The sequence below is a fragment of the Poecilia mexicana genome, unplaced genomic scaffold (assembly GCF_051168715.1).
Source record: "Poecilia mexicana isolate PSO_F unplaced genomic scaffold, ASM5116871v1 scaffold_17, whole genome shotgun sequence".
Classification (NCBI taxonomy): domain Eukaryota; kingdom Metazoa; phylum Chordata; class Actinopteri; order Cyprinodontiformes; family Poeciliidae; genus Poecilia; species Poecilia mexicana.
Genome location: NW_028263386.1, coordinates 7,321,040 through 7,347,353, shown reverse-complemented (window position 1 = coordinate 7,347,353; position 26,314 = coordinate 7,321,040). Strand labels below are relative to the sequence as shown.

Here is a 26,314-nt window from a genome sequence, read left to right as displayed (position 1 = left end):
ACCCCTGGAATTAGCAGAGTGCCAAGTCTGACTGAGAAACAGCTTAGACATACTGAAGTGTACTTGAATGAAATCTGGTTATTTTTGTCAAAATTAATCAAATGTTTAAATTTTCCTCAACCACAATGAAAATCCCTCAGGGCCCAAGATCTACACTGCAAAAACACTAAATCTTAGCAAGTAATTTTGGTTTAGTTTCTAATAGAAAAAGCTTAGCACACTTGAAATAAGACAAAACTAACTTGAAAGTAGCTTTTCAGCAAGATATAGGAGCAAACTTATTTCAAGTGAACTAAGATATTTGCACTAGAAACTACATTAAAAGTACTTGGTAAGATTTTGTGTTTTTGCAGTGTAACATTTTCGATTCCAATTTTATACCTGAAAATTTTTATTGATTCCCATAAAATCCCATTTTTGAGGCAAACGCCTTAGCGAGGCAATGCCAGAAAATTATTTCCTCTCCTAGCGATTCGATTAACAGCTACATAAAACCAGTGTGATGATTAAATGGTTTACAGTGTCGCCACGCTGCGCTGACTTCTAAAACAAAAACAAATCATGCATGAAAGCAAATGTTGCATGTTGGCTCTGGATTAAATTAGGACCCCTGCACATTACACTGTACAAACAGAGGCATAAAGGATGTGTTTTAGTCTCTGTGATGACAGCTACAACACTTTAGAGCAAACATGACTTCTAAAACGCATTAATTGATGTATTGATCCACTATCCACCTCATTTCCTGAGTCCAGCGCCCATCTGTGCTGACTGCAGGTTTTTACCGGTTAAACAGCTCACATCTCCTCGTTGAGTGCCAATTAACACTTGCAGAATCTACCACACCACATACATATATATATATTTTTTCTTCTCCCTGAATGACTCAAGCTGCACACTGGTACAAAATCATGGTTTCAATTACAGGTTAAACCTCAAAGCAAGCAGAAAATATGGCATAAACAGCGACAAGCCTTTGAACATTTTTTAGGTCAGGCGGCGAGGAAGGCAGCACACAGCGACTCTGTGTAGCATGTGGACACTCGGTCTGACCTCCTGAAATTCGTCTTTGCCGTTATATCAACAAGCCCGGAGTTTACAACCAAGTCGGCAGCACGAGTTATCGTCGAAGTCGAGCCGAACTACTGAAAAATTACACTTAACTGCTGAAAATGGTGCTTTTATTTATCTTTGCGCAGTCAATGGAGCCATTCATTGACATTTGACTTGGCTCCGGCTTTTCCCTTGGTGCCGAAGTAAGTGCACCTCCTGCTTTTCTCCACGCTCAGATACAAGCCGAAGGAAAACTAACAAAAGTTTGATAAATGGCAGTAGGAGGGGTGCAATGTTTTTGCAAGTTGCAAACATCTGCAGATTATCTCCGAGATCGGTTTCAGTTGCGCAAGACGGCATGATATGCCAAACAGAGAAACCACTTAATGATTATTGTTTATCAGATTCCTTTTGTTTCTTTTTTAGAGGCAGGAAGTCAAGATTTTCTAGCTGGAATGCCGGAGGAGGGAGTGAGACACTTTTTTCTTTTGTCCAACAGCCTTCTGTCCTCCACCCTGCACATTTTTAATAAAAGTGGTACTAAACACAACGTCATCGCCGCCCATCTGCTTGTAGTTACAAATGTAAAGATGTTTGCATCCACTCTGTTTATTGTTTCTGATGGTAGGACTGTATTTAAAGGCCTCGCAGACACTTGACCGCAGCCTTCCTGACCATTTGGCCGTCCGCGCTATGACTCAACATCTGAGGATTTTTACACCGAGTATGAAAATAAACTATCGTTTCTTTCAGACATCAGATTACAGGAAAAAAAAAAATCCCATTCAATTCTGAATTTTGTCCTGTGGAGTTGAAGCTATTTTTACTGAAACGCAAAACCTAAACACATAAAAATCCAAAGCAAAGTTGCATTTAGAGTCAAGTGTTGTTAGGAGAAGAAGCCTACATACATGGAAAAAAAGCACATAAGGTTGGAAGATAAGGTGATCCGGTGCCAGTACAAACTGGGTACGGGGGAGATAACGCAGGAATCTACAAGTAATAAAGAGCATTCCACACCAAATGTTTCATCCACACATAAAAGCTGACAGTGACTTTCTTTAAAGTTAAGTTCAAAGAGTTTGGTCCAATCCAAAACCAGAATTTCTTTTTTAATGTAAGCAGTAAAAGGCTGAAGAAAAAGAAACAAAAGAAGAAAAACATCTAACATTTGGTGTCAAGAAAGAAAAAGATGACAAGACAAAGAAACAAACAAATGAGATAAGAAAGGGAAGTAGGACACAAGGAAAGAAGAAAGGAAAGAAAGAAGGGCATAAGGTGGAGAGGTGGGTAAGTCGAGCACAAGACAGGAAGGGAAAGGAGGAAGGAAACAAGGAAGTAATAAAGGTACGGCAGGACAATAAATCAATATCAATATAAATCAGAACAGAAAGATGATCAATATAAAGTAATAATACAGATAGAATATTACTTCATATATTCACAGAATTCTGATCCAGAACCGCATTGCATTCTGGGGGAATTAAAGATTCACTCTTTGGTTACCTAGCAACCCACTCATTCTTTGGTTGCCTAGCAACGACTTGTTGAGTAACTGCCAGCAGCAGCAGTTTAAGGTTTTGCCACTCTGCCTCATAACTGCTTAAAAATTTTAAAAAACAACAGCATGGAGTGAAAACTGTTTGGCAGCAATTCATATATTTAAATCAAAAAACTAATAAAAAAAATGATCAATGTCGACTGATTTGGGCATACCAATAAAAATAATACAATAAATAAGTTTTAATAAAAATATCAATACAAATATGGAAAATAAAAAAATTACCGGGAGAATAGTAATCTTATGGTAATAACCTAATTATTGTTATGAACTAATATGAAATGCTTCCAGGTTTTTCAGCCATATTGTCCAGCCCTAAACGAAGATGACACACAAGGAGGTAAGGAAGGACAAAGAGAAAGAAAGAAAGAAAGAAAGAAAGAAAGAAAGAAAGAAAGAAAGAAAGAAAGAAAGAAAGAAAGAAAGAAAGAAAGAAAGAAAGTAGGTCAAATAGATGTGAATAAACTCTGGAAATGTATCAATATTTTCACGCTCTATTTATTTTTGTTTTCCCACAATAATCCAGACCTGAAGAATACTGAAACCAAATTCAGGACTTTTCCAGACTTTCTCAGACATTTCCATACAGCTTATTACATCAAAATATATATCATTTGGAAAATCCTACTACTTACAAAGTTCAAAATTTACAGTAAGCAATCAAATATCGCATGATGAAAACTTAATATGTGCCTTGCTGGAAAAACAATAACGATTAAAATAATTCTGTGTGACTGCTGTAATTAAAAATGTTTCAGAAGATTTAAATACAAACTTCTTCTTCCGAAGCATCTTTTCTTCTGTTTAATGAATCCCACTTTATCTCTATCACTGCTTTCTCTTTTTCTGCTGAACGTTTGAAGACACGTCCCGCCTCAGATGAGACGTTTGGGGAAAGCGAACGCTCACAATTACGCTTTGCACTCCCAAACTCTGCCGGTAAACACATAAACAGCGGCCTGTTTGATCAGGAAAACTGTAATTGTGAGACAGTGTGTGTGTTGGCTGAGGCGATTGTGTACACAACAGCGGCGCATTTTCAATGGAGGTGCTGTCAGACGGCCGACACGAAACACCGACTCTGTAACGTCAGCAGACAGCTCAGTCACTAGCGGCTGAAAAGCAGCAGTTTGCAACATACGCTGCACACATGAACGTATACAGAGACGGTAATGAAGGTGTCTGAAGCCACATGACAGCTGCTGGAGTTTCATTTTGTTTGTTTATGTAGCGCAGAAAGAAGAATAAATCATACAACAATAGTTCACTGCAAAAACACAGTATTTTTGGTCTGTCTTAGAGCTTGAATGATTAATCGCGATAATTTATTTTTAATAATCGTTAGCTAATTTAGTAATCGATTAACTGCTACAGACTTAAAACAAAAGATGAAAAAAACCCCAGCATATTCAGAGCAGTAAGTAAGCCAAAACGATACAATATATTTAAATTATCTATAAAAACATGTTTAACCCTAAACCCCTCAAGCGGCATAGATTTACCTTCACCCTTTTCAAACATGCAAAAGAAAGGCTATGTTATTGCATTTTAGGCAATAAAATGTTTATTTTCTTATTGAAAGAAATATTTTTAATGTATTTCTAATCATGTATTAAAAAAAAAAAAAAAAAATCTGTAGAATGTGCCAATTTTTTTATCCAATTAATCAATTAATCATCAGAATATTTGATTGCATAATTGATTGCTAACATAATCATTATTGCAGCCCCAGTCTGGTTTCTGTGTACACTGGAAATAAGACAAAACTAAAGTACAAGTAACTTTTCAGGAAGGCATAGCAGCTAATTTTAAGCCAATCATTCCTAAATATTGATGAAAAAGTACCAGTTCCACTGGCAGATTATTTCACCCAGGATGTGGGAAAAATGTTTTGTTGCAAGTGAAATAATCTGCCAGTGGAACTAGTACTTTTTCTAATTATTACTAAACAAAGTTACTTGCGAGTTAGTTTTATTTCAAGTGTACCATGATACCTTCACTATAAACTTCACCAAAAACAATTAGTACGGTTTTGTGTTTGCAAAAACTTTCATTTCAATCCTAATCTGCTTTGTCAGATTAGGACGAAGCTCTTCCTTTTTGAGCTCTTTCATGACATTTCCATCATCCTGCTCACAGCTGCAGAGCATGACAAGAGCTCATTGGCACTTTGAAGGAAAAAAAAACATAAAATATTAAAGGTATGTTTACGATAAAAGGGAAAGGCAATTCTTCTCTCCCCAACAACCGCATTATTAATTCATACCGTTAAAACGACTTTCCACGAATTAATGGAGACAACGCATGGACCCACAATTGCTTTTGGAAATAAAGGGCACGTCAGCCTGTCAAACGATGCATTACGGTTCCACTGAGTGGGTCTTATCTATAGAAAGCATGCTGTTAGCTTTAAAAGTGCCCCGGCGGCGGCGCACAGACACCGCGCTGGAACCTCAGTGGCAGCTCGGCGCTAATCATTCCTCACTTGTGGCGAACCGCAGGATTACAGCAGTAAGTAAACTGCATTTAAGTTTACTCAAGCTACCGTACCGACTGCTTGGCACCCGCAGAAAATGTGTAATTTTTTTTTTACTGCAGTAGCAGAATCACGTATTTAACGTTTGAAACTTTAAATTCAAGCCCATTTGTGAAGTGAACAACGACTAATATAGCTAAGCCTGTCATAATAACCAATTAGTTGACTAATAAATGAAAGTGAGATTGATCATTTCCATTCTGAAAGTTATCATATTCCATTTAATTTATGGTTTCAATAGTAATTGCTTATTATTTCCACTGTATTTATTGATTTTGGTTGTTTTATTGTCAGTATTTAAAATGTCTTGCAGTTTCAGTGTTTTCTTTAAAAAATTAGAGCTTATTGGTGACTGAAAGAGTGAACTTGTGTTATTTTGACATTATCAAAATATTGGTTGAAAATGATCTCAAAACAACATTATTGTTCATCGCAAAAATTTCTGGGGCAATTTATAGTCCAGCAAAATTTGTTTTAATGACAAGTCCAGTTCTAACTAGTATGGCAATGTCAGTGTCAAGAATTTTTATTGAAAATCAAGAGAATTATGGACAATCCTGAGCATCCTCTTAATGAAACTGCTTTACAACAACACTGTTATCAGCTAGAGGCTTCTATAGAGCCGCTGTAACACAGACTGCTACTGGGGAGCCTTCCTGCCAGCACCCATCTGAATACCAGTTACAGCAACATTTAGTTTCCCTTTGAGGTTAATGAGGTATTTTTGAACTGAACTGAAACCTGTCCAAGTCTGGTTTTGGTTCACAACTTGGCACATTATGATAAGAAAATGTGTAATTTGACGTTTTATCAATGCAGGCTGTGGTTAAGTTAGGGGTAAAATTAGGGTTAGGCATCAGGGTTGGGGTTGGTTTGCAGTTTTTCTCAGTCGCTTTGGTGCATTTCTCAAAACAACTTGTTCAATCTCCAGATCACACAGCTGAGAATGGCGGCAAAAGCTAATAATGTTCATGAATGTTCACAAAACATTTTGCCAAATCAAAAGAGAACAAACACAACATCAACCTTCCTTCGTGTCCGTCTCAGCCCCATCCGAACACTTCATGGTCATCTTCTGAGCAGGGCAATGATATAAGGGTTTTAATCAGTCAATATCCATAATTATTGATTAGTTTTTTGTTTTAAATATCTGAAATATTGCCAAACTGGTGACGTGTTTGGCAATACATGTGTTACACCATGTAGCGTAACACAGTTATGCTACATGGTGTTGCTAGGTAACCAAAGAGTGAGTGAGTTAGTTGATGCAACCCAACCTTGTTTAGCTAGCCATGAAAGGCTGAGCGTCTAAAGCTTTTCCTCTGCTTACATCTCCCAGAATGCTGTGCGGTTCTGTGATATTATTGAATATTCTATCAGACGTATTAACTATGATATTGCTCACTATCGCCATGTATGTTGTTACTGATTCATTGCCCAACCGTTCCTCTGAATGGCTGTTTAAGCTGGGCCAGTTCTTGTTTTTATTTAGCTTTTTAGTGTCTAAATTCATCCTAATTCATTACCACCTTTGCAAAACGGAGAGATTTTTGTACAGACGTCTTTTCACCTTTCACTTATTAAAACCACATGCTCACTTTTAGACAAAAGATTAAGGTGTCTTTCCTACTGTTTTTTTTTTTTGCAAGCACAAACCTGGAAACCTTCCAGGAGTTGTACACATCTTTAGAAACATTCTTTTTGTCTCTGTATAAACTTTAAATCCTTGTTTGAACAATTATAAGCTCAGAAAAATAACAAAGCAACCAGAGTGAATCATTGTCCACGTCTGCATAGCAAAGGAGTGAATCAGGCAGAAAGCTTCAATAGTAGCAACAGTAACAAACTTATTAGATAATAAAGCAGACTCCTATACAGTAAACCAGGGGAATGTGAAACAGCAGTGAAAACACTGTCAGTGTCTTGTAAATGTTAATTAATAACAGAAACATGTCAGCTGCTTAATTACTAACAACAGCAATGAGAAACTAACCAACAAAACCACTTTGACAAATTACAGAAATCACTTTGGCTTTTAGAACAGCAGATTAAGTCAGCAGCATCTGACAAATGTCATTAATTTTGTGCAAAACCTTTTACAACAGAACAATATAGTATGATTTTATCCTTAAATGAGGCGGTTCTAGCTGAGTTCTGCAGGATTGTGCAACCATCTACACTCAGACACATGTTTTTCTTTCTTTTTCTTCCTTCCAGGTGAAGGTTGAAGTGAGCGTCTGCAACCGAGGGCCGCTGGTTTTTGTGGCAGCGCTGTCTGTTTTGGTGGGGGGGGATCCTGAGAGATGACCCTCCAGCGTCCTGAGGTCAAACTCAAAAAACGCTCTTAAAAACTGAACTAACTGCACTCATGTGTCCAGAGTGACCCGCGGTGATGCCTCACAGAGCGAGAAGAGATCCAACTGAGATGCTAAATTAATGTATAAATTGGTGATATTTCATGTACTCAGTACAGTGGCAGCAACTAAAAAGCCCGTTTTGTAAGGAAAACCCACTGGACTTTGTTTACCATCACTGACTGGCAAATGAGCGAAGGCAAGTGACGATTAATCACGATTAATCAATTAAGATAACTGTCAACTAACTTAGTAATCAATCAATCATTAACGTAATTAGGCCTGTCTTGATAACAAATTTTCCCAGATGATAAATTGTCTCAGAACTTATTACGATAAACAATAATGTTGTTTTGAGACAATTTTCAGGTAATATTATAATAATAATGGAAGAATAATGGAAGAACACTTTCTCAAAGATAAATAAACTTTACATTTTGCACCAGGCTGAGACCAGTTTTCATAGGAAGAGAGAGAAAAACGATAAATCTAGCAAATGAAAATCAGTGAGTCAGTAAATCATGTGATTAATTAGTTTATTGCTTATTGTGACAGGCCTGATTTAAGTATTCAGTCCAGTAATTAAGGCGGAACTGTAAAAAAAATACACATATTTTGGATATTTTGTCTGCAAATATGTTTTGACCCAAACTCCTCGAATGCTATGTTATTGAAATTTATATATGAAATTTATTCAATAAAATTCAATAATTTTCATCTTTCAATGTGTTTCTAACATTGTATATATATATATATATATATATATATATATATATATATATATATATATATATATATATATAAACAAAGTTAAATGAAGTTAAATGAAAAATCTGATGATGATTGTTTGATTAACCATCAGAATAATTAATAGATAAAGAGGTTTTCGAAGGTTGCTATGACAACAGCAGATCTTCAATGTATTATGGTGCTAAACCATTCAGTGATTTATAAACTAACAGTATTTTAAAGTCTGTTCTCTGAGGGACTTTAGAACTGGGTTGATGTGATCTAACTTCCTGGTTTTAGTCAGAACGCCAGCAGCAGCATTCTGGATCTTTTAGGCCGACCTGTGAAGACGCTGCTGCTGTAATCAATGTGACTAAAGATGAACACATGGATGAGTTTCTCTAGATCTTTCTGAGACATTAGTCCTCTATTCCTGGAAATGTTCTTCAGGTGATAGAAGGCCAACTTTGTAACCTTTTTTATGTGGCTCTGAAGGTTCAGTTTCAAGCTGTAATAACTGAAGCTGCTTATTCTTGATCGTTCCTCTTTAGGTTAACAAATGATAACTTTGGTTTTGTTTCTGTTCAGCTGGAGAAGGTTATGGCACATCCACACATTTATCTGTCCTAAGGGTCTGTTCAGTGTTTGGATGGGTTCAGACACCTGGTGACATTGTAATTAAAGTAAACAAATTACTTTAAAATATTTGGATGTTCAAAATAAACAGATTTGGTCCAGGAGCCTTATTTTAACGTTAGCTTTATGTATTTTTGATGATTTTCTTGAAACTTTCATTGGTAAAACCCACAGAGGCTCCCATAAGTCAACAGCAAAACACTGAAGGAGTCTGAACCGAGTGAGAAAACTGTAAAATACGTGGCCACGTTGGTTTAACAGCAGTTTATTTAGTCTTTAAAGGTTTCATAACCAGCGCTGCCAGAGCCATTTTACTGGGACCAGCGCCCCAGGATATATTTTCAGTGGCCCTGTAAAATTTCTGGTCAAATTTCAACAAATTGTTGCGACTTAAACAATAAAGTGTCTAAAAATCTACTATAAAAAATTCCAGACAAGTTTATCTGCTCAGAAAATGACCAGATTACCAGTCAGACGTTACTGTGAAGGCAGCTTTGTTTTAAAATGCAACATTTAGGAAAAGCTGCAAACTGGGACATCAGCCCAATAAACTTTCTATTTCAAGTATAAGTGAGAATTTGGTTTGAGGAAGATCCAGTTGCACTGAGGAAGACTTGAAGCCAGTGATTTCATGCACAAATTCCTTAGAAAAGCTGCAGTATTTCTCTTTTACTCCCAAACTTGTTTCTGTTTAACACAGTGGCGCCTCCAAGAGGAGGTCATGGGGGGGCCATGGCCCCGTCTGGAAAAATGTTGGCCACCACAGAGAACCATGTTCAGGTCACAGAAAAACAAAAACTAAATAAACTAATAAAATTAACATTAAAACATTAATAAATGCCTTTAAATACATTTTTATTTCAATTCTATAAATTTATGTATTCATTTATTTGGTTTTACATCTTGATTGAAGATATAGATGCATGTCTTCAATATTTTGTTTTATTTTTTTTGCCGACTGTCTCTGAAATTGTTAGCGGCTCAGTCTGGACACCCATATGAAGATTTCACTGCTTTTCCACTTCCATGTCCAGTCGACCATATTTATGCATTAGAATAACTTTCATAACAAAGTAAAGCTGCTATGAAAGCCCAATATGAGTAGCGGCAGCATCTTGAGTCGATTCATATTTCTAATGACATCTGACCGTTTACTCAGTTACATTCACTTTAGGAGTATTTTTATTATGCTGTACCTTTTACTTTTACTTGAATAACTTTATTATGAAGTATTTCTGCTCTTACTTTAGTAAAATTTCTGGATTTTCTACCTTCTGAATGAAAAACAAACATGTTTTAACAAAAAAAAAATCACTGTACTCAGACACACACCTGCAGTTTTTGTTAAAGTTTTATAAGTTTTTTACTGAAAGAAACTAATTTGGAAAAATGTATTTTGTTTATTTTGATATTTTATAATGACGTTTATATAAATTACTTTCAGTTTGATCTTTAATATACCAAAATTTCCATTAAAGTTTATATTTTGGTCCATCTGATTGTGTACTTTTTAAATATGAAATCATTGATAATTTGATCAAATACTCAGTCCTCGAGTCGCCTTTTTACCAAATACTGTTTTTCTCTTACTCGAGTAATTTCTTGGAAGGCTACTTTTTACTTTTACTCAGAGTTGGGTAGTAGCTAGTTACATTTACTCAATTATATACTTGACTAACTTATTTGAAGTATTTCTACTCTTACTTGAGTAAAATTTCTGGATTTTCTACCTACTGAATGAAAAATAAACATGTTTTAACCAAAAATTCACCAAACTCAGACACACACCTGCAGTTGTTTTATACGTTTTTTATTGAAAGAAACTGATTTGGAAGCATTTTCTTTTGCCTGACTTTGTTATTTTCTGTTACTTATATGAATTATTGCGACTTTCGTCCTTAAAATACCACTTAATTTCACATTAGAGGTAATGTTTTAAACCTGAAATGATTGATTATTTGATCAGTTACTCAGTACTTCAGTAGACTTTTTACCAAATCCGGTTTTTCTTCCTCTTCCTTGAGTATTCTTTGGATGGCTACTTTTTTACTTCTGGTTGAGTAAAAGCCTGTTAAACCAGTGCCACTCTAACTCGAGTACAACTTTTTGGGTACTCCAGCCACCTCTGGTGATGCAATAGAGGTTAAACTCACCAGCTGCGAGACAAATGGGCAGCAGCAGCCTAAAGATCAGTCCGCACACCATCTGAGAGGCCATGGCTCTGGGCGGCCCAGGTCCAGGTAAAACAAGCCGGAGTTCGTCCCTCTGTGCTCAGGCTCTCTCTTCTCGCATCCCAGTCTGGTGCGCTCTCTCAGATCCCGGCTGGCTCCTGCGGGCGGCCACATCGGCTCTCCGCTGCTGCAGACACCTGGACTCCGGCCATTCCACAGGCGGGGAACGAGCGCACTCACCGTGGGTCGCCACAGCAGGGGGTATCGCCCCTTACCGATGCCAGCATGGTAGTTTTTCAGAAGCGGAGATGCGCTGAGGTCATGGTGACGGATTCAGGTGCGCAGACGAGCTGCGCTGCAACGGCGCGCCAAACAACCGGAGAGAGGAGCCAACAAGTCCGCAAGTCCAATTAACCTCCTTTAGAACCGCAAAAAAACTTCAACTAGACGCCGCAGAAACTACTAACCAGCGCTGTTTTCACTCCCCGGTTCTGGATGGCTGGGATAAGACGCAGAAACAGCGGGTAAGTCCACATTTGTGTCTGGAGTCCCCCCCTCCTCACTTACACAAATTTGACTTTCTGACTTCTGCTGTTGACTCTGTTGTCCAACAAGAGGATACAGGACGAGCCAGAGAGGGACAGCCGCGTCAGCCAATCAGAAGTGAGCGCCTGGAGGTATGTCCCGCCCCCTGAGATAATTGGAACCAAGAGGTGGGACCAGAACACGAGCAAAACCCGAAATAAGAAAAGGAAAGGCAACAGTAGAGGAAAAATAACGTGATCTATGGCTTATAACTCTTATTATCCTTTTATATAGTTATACCAGTTCTTTAATTCAATGAACATCAAGTGAGAACGTTCACTTTTATGAGACGTTGATTATCATTAAATTGTACATGTTTTTAAAGAGAAACAGCGACGTCTACTGGTGGAAAAACAAATTTCACAAAGCAGGACAGAGAATAGAATAGAATAGAATAGAATAGAATAGAATAGAATAGAATAGAATAGAATAGAATAGAATAGAATAGAATTATCCTTTATTGTCTCACAATGGGGAAATTTCTGCACAACAGCAAAAAACACAGAAAGATGGAATATATTAACTTAAATATGTGGTTATAACCAAATTATCCAACTTTTTAATTTACTAAAAGTACAAAACTATTGACTTATAATTATCATAGTATGTTTAGTCAGCATGAATATGTTGTTTTTTTTCTGATATTCTCTTGTGTAGCGTTTTAATATATTTTTTGAACATGTTGAAAATTAGAGTTTTTTTTCTCAATCAACTTCCATCCATCCATCCATTTTCCTTCACCCTTGTCCCTCAGTGGGGTCGGGAGGGGTGCTGGTGCCTATCTCCAGCTCACGTTCCGGGCGAGAGGCGGGGTACACCCTGGACAGGTCGCCAGTCTGTCGCAGTCTCAATCAACTTGCCTGGTTAATTAAAATAAAAGTGTCTTTAGCATTAAAAGACAGACTATCAGCACATAGGGACTGGATTTTTTTCCACATTTCTGTCACATTAAACCACAAACTAAAAAATAACATATTTAACAAATAAAAGTGTGTAATAAAAAAGTATTCAGTTCCCTTTATTCTGATACCTCACGTAACTAAATGCCTCCAGAAGTCAAATATTGGGTTAATAGAGACAATATTTGTGTTATTATAAAATAAATGCAGCTGTTCTGAAGTTTGTTGGAAAACATTACTGAACAAATTGCATCATTGAGAGGGGTCCGGTTTAAAGTTGTGGAGAGGTTTAAAGTGGAGTTTGGTTCAAAATCAACATCCCAACCTTTGAACGTCTGACAGGTCAGAGTTCAATCCATCACCGGACCCGTCAGAATACGGCCGTCTATGTAAACAAACAGCCGGGGGAGGAGAATATTAACCAGAGAAAAAGTCAAGTTTATTTGTGTATCACATGTCAGCAACCCAGCGGCTGAAAGTGCTTTAAACGATAAAAACATAAATACCATCATAAAAAGAGTAATTACCGTCGAATAGGAGCGAAGACTTGAATTAATCCATTCCCAGGTTATTAAGCAACTCTTCAGCCTTGACTAAAAGGAACTCAGTGTTTAGGCAGTTTTCAGTTTTCTGGAAGTTTGTTCCAGATTAGAGGAATATAAAAAACTGAATGCTGCTGCTTCTCCATGTTTGGTTCTGGGAATGCAGACCAGAACCAGAACAAGGAGACCAGAGAGGTTCTGAAAGGTTGATACAACACAAGCAGATCTGTAATATATTGTGTTGCTGAGCCATCCAGTGATTTAAACTCTGTTCTCTGAGCTACAGGGAGTCAGTGGAGGACTGTAGAACTGGGTGATGAGGTCTAACTTCCTGGTTTTAGTCAGGACACCAGCAGCAGTGAAGGACTGTAGAACTGGGTGATGAGGTCTAACTTCCTGGTTTTAGTCAGGACACCAGCAGCAGTGAAGGACTGTAGAACTGGGTGGTGAGGTCTAACTTCCTGGTTTTAGTCAGGACCCCAGCAGCAGTGAAGGACTGTAGAACTGGGTGGTGAGGTCTAACTTCCTGGTTTTAGTCAGGACCCCAGCAGCAGTGAAGGACTGTAGAACTGGGTGATGAGGTCTAACTTCCTGGTTTTAGTCAGGACACCAGCAGCAGTGAAGGACTGTAGAACTGGGTGATGAGGTCTAACTTCCTGGTTTTAGTCAGGACACCAGCAGCAGCGTTCTGGATCAGCTTACTCAGACCTGTGAAGACACTGCTGCTGTAATCAACGTTCTCAAATCTTGTTATAAGTTAAATAATCTGCCAATAAAACTAGAACTTTTCCATAAATAGTAAGGAATTATTTTCTTAAAACAAGCTCCTGTATCTTCCTGAAAAGTAGTAACTTTTATATAAGTTAGTTGTGTTTTATTTCAAGTGTACTAAAATATTTGCAATAGAAACAAGACCAAAAACAGTCAGTTAAAGTTTGTGTTTTTGCAGTGAACTGTACCACAGAGTATAAACACAAGAAGTCTGGAAACCTTTTCAAGGAGCTGCAAGTCTGACTCGGTTGAATCAGTCAAAAACACACCCAGTTTATGGCCTGGTGACAGACACGTTTCATAAGTTAAACTGCTCTAAACTTCCTTTGTTCTCGTTTTTTATGGCCACTAATTCACTCAGTAAACTGGAAGAATAGAAGCTAAACTGAATCACTGTGATGCAAGTTATGACCTGCAGATGAGGATGTGTATTGTGGCGAATGCAGATGTTTCCTTTCACAACGCAGAAAATAATTTACCTGCTATTTTCTCTCTGACAGGGCTGCCCTCCCCCTACAGGGTGTTACATTTCCAGTTCTGGAGTTTCCTTCAAAATTATAACAATGTCACAACCTTCGAAGGTTCCCTCAGCTGGCTCAAGCTATGATTTGGTAAATAAATAGGGAAATAAATCAATGATATTAAGTCTCTCCACCTTGTCTTTACATCTACAAGGAGGGGAAAAGCTTCATCAGGCAAACCTTTGCTTACTTAATGTAATCAGGACATAAAGAGATTAAGAAAAATGCAAAAACCTTATTTACAACGGCGTATTATAGCTAAGGCACATAGGAAAAATGAGGAGCAAATTTCTGCCCCCCCCACTCCCCCCCCCGCCCCCCCAGAAATTCTAAAAAATAATTTAAGAAATTTCACAGAAAAAACTCTGAAATTTCTGAGCTTCAAATGTCAAATTTTCTGGAAAAAAACTAAAAAAATAAAATAAAAACATAAGTAAGTCTGAAAAGCTGAAATTTGCTTGAGGAAAACTCAGAAATAATCAGATTATTTAAGAAATTTCCTAGAAAAAATTTGGACATTTCTGAATTTCAAAAGTTGATTTTTTTATATATTTATTTTGAGATTCAGAAAATTTCCAAAAGTCACAAAATTTTAAACTTTTGAAATTCAGAAATTTCCATGTTTCTTTTCTAGAACATTTCTGAGATTAATCTAAAAACTTTTTTATAGCAAATTTTTAACTTCAAGTTCAGAAATGATCTTTTTTTCTGGAAAATTTCTGATCTCAATGTAAAAATTTCTGAGTTTTTCTCTTGCAAAAACTCAGAAATGTTCTGGATAAATTTTTTTCTTACTTCATCCAGGAAATTCCTGAGATCACTCTCAAATTTTCTGAATTTTTTTGGTGGAAACTTACTCTTTTTTTTCTATCTACAGTGGCCCTCGAACGCCATCAACTTTATTCGAAAATTATTTTTAAAAAATGGTAAAAGTCTAAAGAAAAGCCTTCAAAGATGATCAGAAAAAAACAATTGTAAAAGATCACAAAGTTTGCTTGGAGAAAGAGCTTTTTAAAAGGTTTAGCTATGGATTTAGAGCTTTCTGCGATCAGTATCGAGCCACAGAAGCTGCAGCACACGACCTTAAAACATCCTGAGTCAGCTGGAGCAGGAAAAGGAAAAGACGGTCGTTTTCCTGTCTGAGCTTTTCATCCCATTGCTCACATCCTCTAACTGTGTTCAGAAAGCCGTGTTCCCTGCGGATCCGGCTGCTGTCACCAGGAAAAACCCTCATCAGGACAGAAACATTTCAGCAAAGATGCCGCGTCCCGCTGTGGATGTGTTTCCTCTTGTCAGCAACACGTCTCATTACATGTCACACAGCGACATTAAGTAGTAAACATGTAAAAATATCTAAACTCGTGATGTTTTTCTTCTAGGTTTGTGTTCTTACGAAACTCCAACATTAAAAATATAATTAAAGTTGTTTAAAAGAGCTCCAGTGTATTCAGAAAGTTTGTGCTGACTCACTTGGTGTTTACTGGAGATTATTTTTAGACAAACGTTCCTCTTCATTTCAAACCTCTGCTGACAGTGAAGCATTTTATTTGTCTGTTTGATTCTTGCTAATTATTCTGATGAAGAAAATCAAGTCACACTAAAAAAAATGAATAAGTTTTGAGCATTTACTTAAAACATTTTATCTGTGCACATGAGCACAGCAAATAAATGTTTATGCTGATTTCTCTGAGAAGGAAGCTGTTTTTGTCTGCAGTGCAGGAGGAGCAGAGGAGGAGGGCAGTGATGGGAGGAACCCAAAACGATCCCAGCGAACCTCCCTGCGCTTCTGAAAAAGGAAACTCACAGCAGCAAAGGTCCAACTCGTGACGTGATGAATCACCAGAGCGACGATTCGCTTCACAGAAATAAGAAAAGTAAACAGCTAAAAGCAGAAAACCTCTAACCTGAAGTTGCACTTTTCCCCGGCGATCCAGACCGGCTGGACTTTTTTTTTTTTTTGTTTAGGTCAATGTGGGAGCAGTCGGAGCCGAAGGCGATCAATAACGCTGCCCCAAAACATGTCAGCTGGTGATTGGCTGGCGCTGTTTGAAGCAGATCTTAAGTAACATCTTGTCTTTGATTCATTATTCATCCAAACCTTGAGAAGGAACGTATCGACAAAATCTCTGGGTCAGATGGAGCCTCGGGTCAGGCTGCTCCACAAGCACCTGCAGCTTAATTCAGGAAATATCATAAAAACAACCAGATTAACGATCCGGTTGAAATGGTTCCAGTGACATTTCTGCCTCACAAACTTTACTGAATCATATTTTTTATGACGCTAAGGAGGGTTTTGCTCTGTACTTTAGGTTGTGTTTCATGTAGTAAAACATTCTAAGGTGGTTTGGCTTGAAAAACAAACCCCAGCCTCATAACTGTAAAACGTTTCTCTCAGAGCTAAACCTAATCACTTGGAGTTGTGTTGTCTGACCTTTGACCCGTCATAGTTTAATTTTCTGAGACTCAACTTTAGGTTTTCTGGAGCCATAATCATCAAAATTGTGTGTAGAGAGACTATATAATATATCAGCTTCACTTTCTGAAATAAAATATTGAATGTTTTCATGATATTTTGATTTTTTTGAGATGTATTTGCACTGTTCCAACTGTACATGACCTACCTGGAAACTACCAGGATAGTAAATGAAATTTAAAGGAAATGAGCACACTTTCCAGTTTAAAGCATCCTTTTTTATTTGCAGTTACATAATACTTGAATGTTTATATTTTCTGTAAGTCATAACCAGCGAAACTTCTAGAAATATAGTCTGGAAATATTCCACTACCTGTGTAGTGAGTCTATTTAATATTTAAGTTTCACTTTCTTAAATAATTGACAAAAATATTAACTCTTTAAAGGTGTATTTGCACTAATAAAACTGTAAATAAATCTGGTTTTGTCTGAATGATTTCTGCATGTGGGTCAATAAATGATGATCAGAATTTAATTTATTTGGTTTTCCATAATAACTCAGCTGTACAGTTATTCTCTTTGTTTGTTTGTGTCCCTCAGATGTTTATTTCTTCCAAATTGTTGCTTCCCCTGAAACGATGGCTGACGTCTGTTCCGCCTCTTCAGAAAGCAGGAAGAAGCTCATGCTAACGCTCGCATAACGGATGTTGGTTTGATCAAAAACAACCTGCATGTTGACGGATTGCCTGTAACGCCACATTACGTTCTTAAAATATTTACAGCCCCACCGGCCGACCCTCTCGCCTGCATAATTCAGAATCGTTTCTGCTTTTTGAAGAAGCACCAAAGCAAAGATGCAGTGCAGCTTTTAATGGCATCCGCAGGTCAACGTTTGATGGGGTTTAACTGCACCTCTCAGGACAGAACAGCCGCCCTCAAAGAAAATACGATATGTGGTTGGAGGTCGTTTCAGCTTCAGATTTGACTGAAATGCCTCAGGAGTTCAGTTCAGTTCAGGTTTAAAAGCAGGGAAGTAAATCATCGGAGGTCAACGACTCCTTCTGGGAACACTCAGCCCCTTCTCAGTTACACAGGCGTCATACTTTTCTGATGCTCAGAGTCATTGTTCAGTGATTGTTTTATTGTGAATGACTGTTCATGTTTGTATAAAGTTGATAAAACCTTGGCTGCCCTCAGAAAGCTCTTTTTTCTCTCCCAAATCCACATTTTACTTCTTGGAGATTCTGATATGGAGGGCTGATCCTGTCAAAGACTGAAGGAGGAATAATTAAATGCATGGGGAAATAAAATTGTTTATCAATAAATATATTTGGGAATATATGTTTAAATTATTTATTTCCACATTAATGTATTTTCATATCAGTCCTCCATACAAACATCTCACTGCTCCAATAATAAAATTTTGCTCTGCTGTGAATGATTGTTTATGTTTTTATGAAGTCAATAAAACCTCTGTTTTCCTCAGAGATACCTTTTTTTCTAATGAGCATCAGGGCAAATTATATGGAAGACTGATCCTGTCAAAATTGATAGGAAATATATAAGGGAGGAAGAATTAAATGCATGAGAAAATAGCATTTTATAAATATATATTTTTGGAAATAAATAAGTGTATGTGTGGATTATGAAAAACTGGTAAAATAAAAGTATAAAGACTTTTTAAAAACTAAAACAGGAACTATGTTTTTTCCATATGTAGATAAATATGGAAATCTACATATTTATCTATAGATAAATATGTAGATTTCCAAACAGAAATTACTCTAAACTTTGCTTCACATCAAATAAGTGAATTTTAAACCAACTTTTTACTCTCACCATCTATTTTTGGAGCTCAATTTGCTGTAAGTAGTTTCTCTTTTCTCTCCAGGCTTTATTCGGGGGCTAATGCAGATTTAATCTTCAGTCATTTAAATCTCAAGCATTTTTACTTCCCTGGATGCAGAAATGTTCAGGCTCCTCTAGTAATGTGATAACACTGCTAAGAGCTGATTATTTTCTATGATAACACACCCAGTCCTTTATGTTGCATTAAGCATAATGTGATTTTAACAGGCGGTCATTTAAAGGATTCATGCCGAGTATGCAAAACGTCTGCTCTCTATCACTTATTTCCTTTGAGAATTGAAATAATTATGGACCTAAAAAAGAAAAATGATTAAACAATTGTGTATTTTATATTTTATTAAAACCTAATCATGTTTGCTTGCCTTTAATCCTCTTTGAGGCTTCAGAAATATCATATTATTCTTTATTCAGACTTTCAAATGTGGAAAGTCTTCTTTTCTGAGACCTTACCAGGTATTGATACTTTAATCATTTGTATTTGACTTGAAAATTGGCTCTTTGGCTCCACCTGTTGGTCTCTCTGTGTCTGCACCCCACATATAGAATACATTTGTCAACTATACTGCTTGCTTGGAGAACAAAAACAGTTAGAAGTTACAATTTAATATGAAAAATAGGCTTTTGGAAAAGTAAAATAATTAATATTGTACAGGTATCGCTAAAATATTTTTATTAAAATACAGTAATGCATAATCTTAAAATAAGACATTTTCTTAAAATGTAGTCATTCAAGGGCGTAGGTTCGGTCTAAGTTTTGGTGGGGACCTTGACCCCCCCACCCCCGGCAGCACAGTGAAATGCCCAAGAGCACCGAACATTTTTGAGAAGGGGGGGGGGGGGGAAACCACATTGGCTTAATAACCCCCTCCCCCCAACCATAACCATATCATACATCTTGTGTATACAACCAGATACAGTCATACTCAGCAGATCAGTTCAAGAACACTTTACTTTTTCCTTTACGAAATTCAGCAAACGTTACAAGTAAGATCAAAAGAAATATCCTCTGGATACAGCAAACACAATTGCAGATAAGAAGAAATCAATAATAAAAGAAAAAAGAAAAAATATTACATAATTAACAGACCTATTCTACCTCACATTCAGTGCTGACCTTACTAAACACCGGACTTTACAACAAATGCGTTGCGTGATAGATATCTAACTTATGGGTCCACTCACTGTACTTACAGCCGACGTAGCGAAATAACTTCTAATGTCTGTCCTTTTCTATTTTGGTGGCGACATGGTCTCGGAGACTCAGAAGGAGACGCGTGTGCCCAGCTAGCCGCCGCCTTTTGCAGCTAATCAAAGAACGTCCGACGATTCAACTGACTCCCCCTCCCCCCCCACCCCCCCCGACAGCACCGTTCCGACACGGTCTCGGAGGCTCATAATAAATGTCAAACTAAGAAGCTTCCGTTCCGCGCACCGCCTGTTGCTGCTAATCAAAGATCGTAGATCCACGTTCTTTGAGCCAATATGGCAAAAATTGGTCGGGACTTTTTCATATCCCGTGAATATTGGTCGGGACATGTCCCTACCGTCCCTACCCAAACCTACGCCCATGTAGTCATTACTTGTTATTAAATGTTGCTAATGTTATTTGACTAGAAATTATTATAGACAATAAAATAATATGCAAAATATTTGTTAGGTTTTTTTGTATTTAATGCTATCCTGAATATTTTACAGGTTAATGTCACCTTTCTTCATTTTATTTTCTTATTGCTATTCTATTTCTTAATTATATAGGTATACTGTTTATAACAGCCCATCTAGGGATAAGTGCTGCAAATTAGCTCATGCTATTAGCGCCATTATACAAGAACACAGCTGTTATATTCACAGGCATCAGGCTGCTGTTTTATTCAGTTTGTTTATGTTATTGTGTCTGTCCGTATTAAATAAACTTAATAAAAAATATGTATTCATAAATATTTAATAAATGAAATATTTATTAAATATGTAATTTAAGAAATTACATATTCAATCAATGTAAAAATTTAAAAATTTGTATAAAATGCATGTAAAAATATTTTTATTTGCATATAAATTAGTATTAAAAATTGTAATTGGCAAATTCAGTAAGTGGCGTGCTTAATTTTTTACACATATATTGCTATGTTTTTGGATTATCAGTACTAAAAATGCTATGTAAAGCCAATAACTGGTAAATAATGCTGTTAGTTTTCCCGTTTTCTGTCATTAATGAAGCTTATTTCGCTTCTACAGTAGAGAACAGGGGCTGTCAGTGGTTTATCCAGCCAGCAGAGGGCGCTCCATAACCGCATCCTTTACGTCTGAGCGATGGGAGGAAAAGAGGGAGAAGTCAAGATGGCGACTGTAAATATTTGCCCGCTGCTACTTTGGTTAGCATCGGTTTCTGTGGAAACCAGCACCGCTAAATATCTATCGGAACCTTGTTACAAGCCCATTAAAGATGACAGACCAGACTCAGTCCGGTAGGTAACACGTAGATAACTGACAATGACGCAGATAAAATATTCTGTTAGTGACAAAATAAATACAGAAGCGTTGACGTACGGAATCTGGCAACTTCTGATTAATAATCTGTGATTAGTAATCTGCTCACAGAGAGAGAGAAAAATAACAGATAAAGCAATTTAAGGTCAAAGTTAGGATAAAATAAGTGTACAACCAACGTTTGCAGTCTCTATCATAATATCATTTTAAGTTAGAAGATGATAAATATTTATCTATGTCTTTAAAATATTTATTTGTTCCTGTAATTTAGGAGAATAACAACGGATTCTTTCAGTAAACTTTGATTCGTTCATTATAAAAATAAATAAATAAAAATAAAGAGAAGCTCTAAGATGCAGGTTGTTAGAATTAGTAAAATAAAACAAGATGACATGGAATTAAAAATAAGTTGTTTTATAGAAGCTTTTCCCTTTAATTCTAATGTGAAATATCTTTATTTCAATTATTTTGTCTGTTCAGTGGGTTTAAAATCCCATCATTTTAATTAATCTGTATTTACTGTTTACAGCATCATATACAAAAAATGGATGGATTTTGTTTTATTTCCTAAAGATTACATTATTTCTGCTTCATTTTCAGAAGACTTATCAGTCATCAGCACATCATAGATGTCAGAACTGGTGATGAAATGCTAATCAGAGAAACATTTTGTAGCAGAATTTAAAGGCCTGTGTTGGAGCTTGAGTTGTATAGAATCAGAGTTTTAAAGTAGCCAGTTTTCTGTTGTATTTTTACTGCAGGACTCGAGCGCGGCCACACGAGCTTATCAAAGCGTCGGATCTTCCTCCGTCGTGGGACTGGAGGAACATCAATGGGAAGAACTATGTGAGTGTCACCAGGAACCAGCACATCCCCCAGTACTGCGGCTCCTGCTGGGCCATGGGAGCCACCAGCGCACTGGCAGGTAGCTGGGACTCAGCAATAATTAATTTTATTGATTAATCACATTTTTGAAGACTTAATATTTGGAAAATCTGGATTTTTTTTTCACTAATGTGGATGTGCTGTTTGGGTTTTTATAGTTCAGGGTGATGTCAGCATGCCACATGCCGCCATCTTGTTTAACAGCTTCTCTTTATTTGGAGTTTGAATTCAACTGAATATTAGGGCTAAGATTTTTATTTTTTACACAAATAAAGATGTAGTATTAGCAGAATAATGTAGTAATTTTATGAGAACTCCAACATGAAAATAATAAAACAAAATGTTGATCATATTTTGATGTTATACTTTGGTATGAATTTTATAAACAATATCTTTTCACACATCAGCAACTAAATTATAAGTAGCAATATTTTAAAACAAAGTTTATTTTGAAACAAGAGCTATACAAACTGAGCTGCTCACATCAGATCTTCATAAATATATCACAGCTTTTTTCTCAATAAAAACTTTTTTTCCCTTTAATTTTAAGATTTTTTTCCTCATAAAATTGCAGATTTTTTCTGCTTTATTCTCATAATTAAATAAATATTCTCACATAAAGAGTGATTGAAATAAAAGCTGCATTTTTTAAAATATTCTCCATCATTTCTAATGTCTTTTTTAGAAAGCAAGCAATAAAATATAATTGATTATAATCATAAATTGAATCTGGTATGAAATAATTTTAAATCGCCCAGGTAACCATGGAGAAGAGGCGCAGGGAACAGTTTTCTAGTATTTTGTTGTTTTTCTAAGATCGTATCAACATAAAGCGAGGCGGAGCCTGGCCGTCCGCCTACCTGTCTGTCCAGAACGTGATCGACTGCGGGAGGGCGGGCTCCTGTTTCGGAGGCGATCACCTCAGAGTCTACGCCTACGCTCATCAAACCGGGATTCCTGATGAAACCTGCAACAACTACCAAGCTGTCAACCAAAGTAAGAAATCGCTCCTCTGTTTTTCAGAGAAACCGACTGATTTTCTGTTTATTTCAGGTTCAAATGGATAGAAATCTGACGTCCTCATGTGCACGGATGTGTTGTTGATATTTTGTCCTCTGGTATAAACCATTGAAGTCTTCTTCAATGGTTGCAGGGTGCGTTCAGTTCAATCAGTGTGGGACCTGCTCCTTCTTTGAATCCTGCGCTGTTGTGAAGAACTACACAGTTTGGAAAGTTGGAGATTATGGAGAAATTTCTGGAAGAGACGAGATGAAAGCAGAAATCTACACCAACGGGCCCATCAGGTACCGCAGGCTCCCACTTTCCTTTTCTCCATTTCTTTATCTTTCCTGTCTTTTATTTTCTTGTTTTCACTCTTTTTGTCTGCCTTTTCTGATTTCTGTCCTTTTTCTTTGCTTCTTTCCTCCTTTCTCTCCTTTTTTTGCTGATTTATTTTCTATCTCTTTCCTGTCTTTTTCTCTGTCTTTTGGTCTTTTTCCTCTCAATGTCCTTTTTCTTTGCCTCTTTTTTACTTTTCATTTTCTTTGCTCCTTTATTTCCCCCACCATCTTTTTCTCTTTCTCTTTTGGCCTTTTTTCTTTTCCTGTTTATGCCCTCTGTCTTTTTGTTCTTTTTCAGTCTTTTTCTTGGTCTTTCATTCCTTCCTTTCCCTTTGCTCCTTTACTTCCTCTCTCTTTCTGGTCTTTCTGTATTTCTTTTGGTCTTTTCTCTTTCCTGTGTGTCCTCTGTCTTTTTGTTTTTTTGTCCTTTTTCTGTCTCTGTCTTTTTCTTTCTTTTCAAGCCACAATTTCAGTGAGAAGTTTATATCTTCTCATTAGACATGAATGTAATACATTCTATGACTTTGATTATTAGACCTTTTTCCATGCTACAAGTTAAATAATCTACCAGATGCTGAGTTATTGACCTAAAATAAGCTCTTATATTTTGCTGAAAAGTTACTTGTAAGTTTTATTTCAACTGTACTGAGATATTTGCAGAAACCAGGCTAAAGATACTTGGGAAGTTTTTGTGTTTTTGCAGTGAAACTCCGTTTGTCTTTGTCTCTCAGTTGTGCGCTGATGGCGACTGGCGGTTTGGAGGGATACGCCGGCGGCGTTTTCTCAGAGTTTCACCCCGTCTCTCTGCCCAATCACATCGTCTCAGTGGCCGGCTGGGGCGTAGATGGAGACGGCAGCGAGTTCTGGATCATCAGGAACTCCTGGGGGGAGTTCTGGGTCGGTTCATTTCACCTTCCTGACCCGACTGGAGTTCGCGCCCCAGCTTCTTCAAACCTAACTAAACTGGTGTCAGACGTTGGTGCAGCAAAGATTTTCATTTGTGGATTTATCACTTTAAAGATCTTAATAAAGAAGTTTCCAGAGATCATCATCAATAACTTGAAAGCAAAAGCAGCACAAACAAAAAAACTTTGCAGCACAAACGTAGCCGAGTTGATTGGCACCATGTTTGTTTGTGTAAATGTGAGCTGGAGGCTGGTTGACCTCTGATGACCTCTGGAAACTTTTTTAATATTAATATCTTTACAAAAATGGCGACATAAATAAAAAATTTACTGCAATCGCAGCACAAACATCTGAACTGACACCAATTTTGTTTGATTTCAGTCATGTAGGGGAGCTGGTTGACCTTTTGACCTTTAAACTTTAATATCTTCAAAGCAAAGGCAGCACAAACGTAGCCGAGTTGAGTAACACCAATATCGTCTGGTTTGAAGAAGGTGGAGGGGCGAACTTCCCTCAGGTGAAAAAAGTGCTTTTGTTGCAGCTTTGTGAAATAAACTAATTCTGATACGGCTAAAAAATCCTAGCAGCAAAACCTTTTATCAAAAAACGAGTTATTTTTTAATTGACTAATTTCCATTGAGCAGATTTACTTTTGAAATGTGAAATTTTGCAGTTATTTGGTGAGCAGAGACGCAGCGGCTCTGTCCTGTTGCTTGTGGAGTGAAAAGTTTTCTGTTTTTCAGGGAGAGCGCGGCTGGGCCAGAATCGTCACCAGTTCCTACAAAGGAGGAAAAGGAAATTGGTTTAACCTCGGCATCGAGAAGAACTGCGCATACGCAGACCCTCTTGTTACGTAAAATTCAGAATGTCACTTTTAGCTTTTTAAAGAATTAATCTGTTAATTTTTTAAAAACATTTCAGAAGTACAAAAGTTTACATTCACTTATTGGCAGGAATTATTTTAAATGATTTACATCTGGAGAATAATCCTTTTCATGAGACTGTTACAGTGAATATGTTCAGTCAGAGGCCTCTACAAAACCGCTGTAACACTGACTGCTACAGGAGACCCTTGAAGAAAATCGTATGAAAAACAACATTTAATTTCCCTCTTGGATTAATAAAGTATTGTTGAGCTAAATATTCATTTGTGGTTATTTTAGGGAAGAACTAATAAAAATAATTTAACTTCAGTGACTTTTAAGCTGCAAAGTTTTAATTTTTTTGTGGATTTTCTCTAATCCTCAAAAGGTAAAAATAGAAATATAAGCTTGATATATTTATTTTATATTTATGCACTCTTCTGGGATAAATTAATAGAGTTTATTTAAATCTCTCAGGCCCCAGGACACAGATGCTGTATTTTAACATATTTTTCTAATTTTCTGGAAGATTAAAGGTTAAAGTTCTGATTTATAAAGTCCAAACTGGTTCTGATGGGTTTGGGATCCGTGTCGCCTTCCTCACATCATTTCTTGAGTCCTTCTTTCTTCCTCGTTTCCTTCAATCCGTTTTATTTCTTGTCTCCTTCCTTCTATCATTCCTTCCTTGGTTCTATCCTTTCTTCCTTGTCTGATTTCCATCATTTCTTGTTTCCTTCCTTGCATCCTTCCCTGTGTCCTTACTTGTTTTTTCTAGATTCCCATCTCTAAAACCTTCCCCCTGCATAAATATCTGCCAGAGAATCGAAGCTTTCTGTGTTTGCTGGTCGAACTTGTTTAGGATTCTGCACTAACTGTTATGGCCAGGTGGTGGCAGCATCATGCTGTGGGCCTCCAAGTTCCTTAACTTGACTTTAAAATCTGCAGCTTGATGGTTAAATCCTGGAACCAGTTTGGTGTTTCAGTGATCCCAGTCACACTTTCAAACTGGTTTTTGATGAATAAAGCCATCTTACTGGGAAGCTCTGAGCTCCACTGGTCAGTTCCCAGAAACCAATATTCAAACAGAACTATGTTGTTTTATTTGTTAACAGATAATCATCCAAATATTAATGAGGATTTCAGCATTTATGTGTAATTTTGGAGAAAATTCATAATTTATTTGTTTTTAATGA

At 37.0% G+C, this 26,314-nt stretch overlaps 3 protein-coding genes across 8 annotated transcripts in view; 2 read left to right on the top strand and 1 right to left on the bottom strand.

Annotated features, from left to right (window-relative positions):
- The window catches only part of piezo2b (piezo-type mechanosensitive ion channel component 2b), a 125,174-nt gene extending 113,460 nt beyond the window's left edge, over positions 1-11,714 (bottom strand). For 2 of the 6 annotated variants that reach the window (XM_088014583.1, XM_088014579.1), the window contains exon 1: positions 11,023-11,711. In XM_088014583.1, the coding sequence (XP_087870709.1) occupies positions 11,023-11,086 (64 nt within the window). In that variant the 5' untranslated portion in view covers positions 11,087-11,711. Of the gene's footprint in view, positions 1-11,022 lie in introns of all 6 variants that reach the window. The other 4 variants (XM_088014584.1, XM_088014580.1, XM_088014582.1 and 1 more) reach the window with 4 other exon arrangements.
- Positions 11,715-12,325: 611 nt separating this feature from the next.
- LOC106930957 (uridylate-specific endoribonuclease C-like) overlaps positions 12,326-26,314 on the top strand; it is a 138,655-nt gene continuing 124,666 nt past the window's right edge. The window contains exon 1 of the mRNA XM_015008834.2: positions 12,326-12,470. The gene's annotated coding sequence lies outside the window, so the exon portion shown is untranslated. The remainder of the gene's footprint in view (positions 12,471-26,314) is intronic.
- LOC106930956 (cathepsin Z) lies at positions 20,959-25,399 on the top strand. The gene is made up of 6 exons (XM_015008833.2): positions 20,959-21,105; positions 21,889-22,052; positions 22,829-23,008; positions 23,166-23,316; positions 24,084-24,249; positions 25,002-25,399. The coding sequence occupies exons 1-6, from the start codon at positions 20,978-20,980 to the stop codon at positions 25,113-25,115; spliced, it is 903 nt and encodes a 300-aa protein (XP_014864319.2). The 5' UTR covers positions 20,959-20,977; the 3' UTR covers positions 25,116-25,399.

What these genes read in the sequence shown, in the direction of transcription:
- LOC106930956 (XM_015008833.2), top strand. Translation starts at nt 20,978, where the DNA reads ATGGCGACTGTAAATATTTGCCCGCTGCTACTTTGGTTAGCATCGGTT. An exon ending in AGCCACCAGCGCACTGGCAG is followed by an intron (nt 22,053 to 22,828) that starts GTAGCTGGGACT and finishes TGTTTTTCTAAG; the next exon opens with ATCGTATCAACATAAAGCGA. An exon ending in ACTCCTGGGGGGAGTTCTGG is followed by an intron (nt 24,250 to 25,001) that starts GTCGGTTCATTT and finishes TCTGTTTTTCAG; the next exon opens with GGAGAGCGCGGCTGGGCCAG.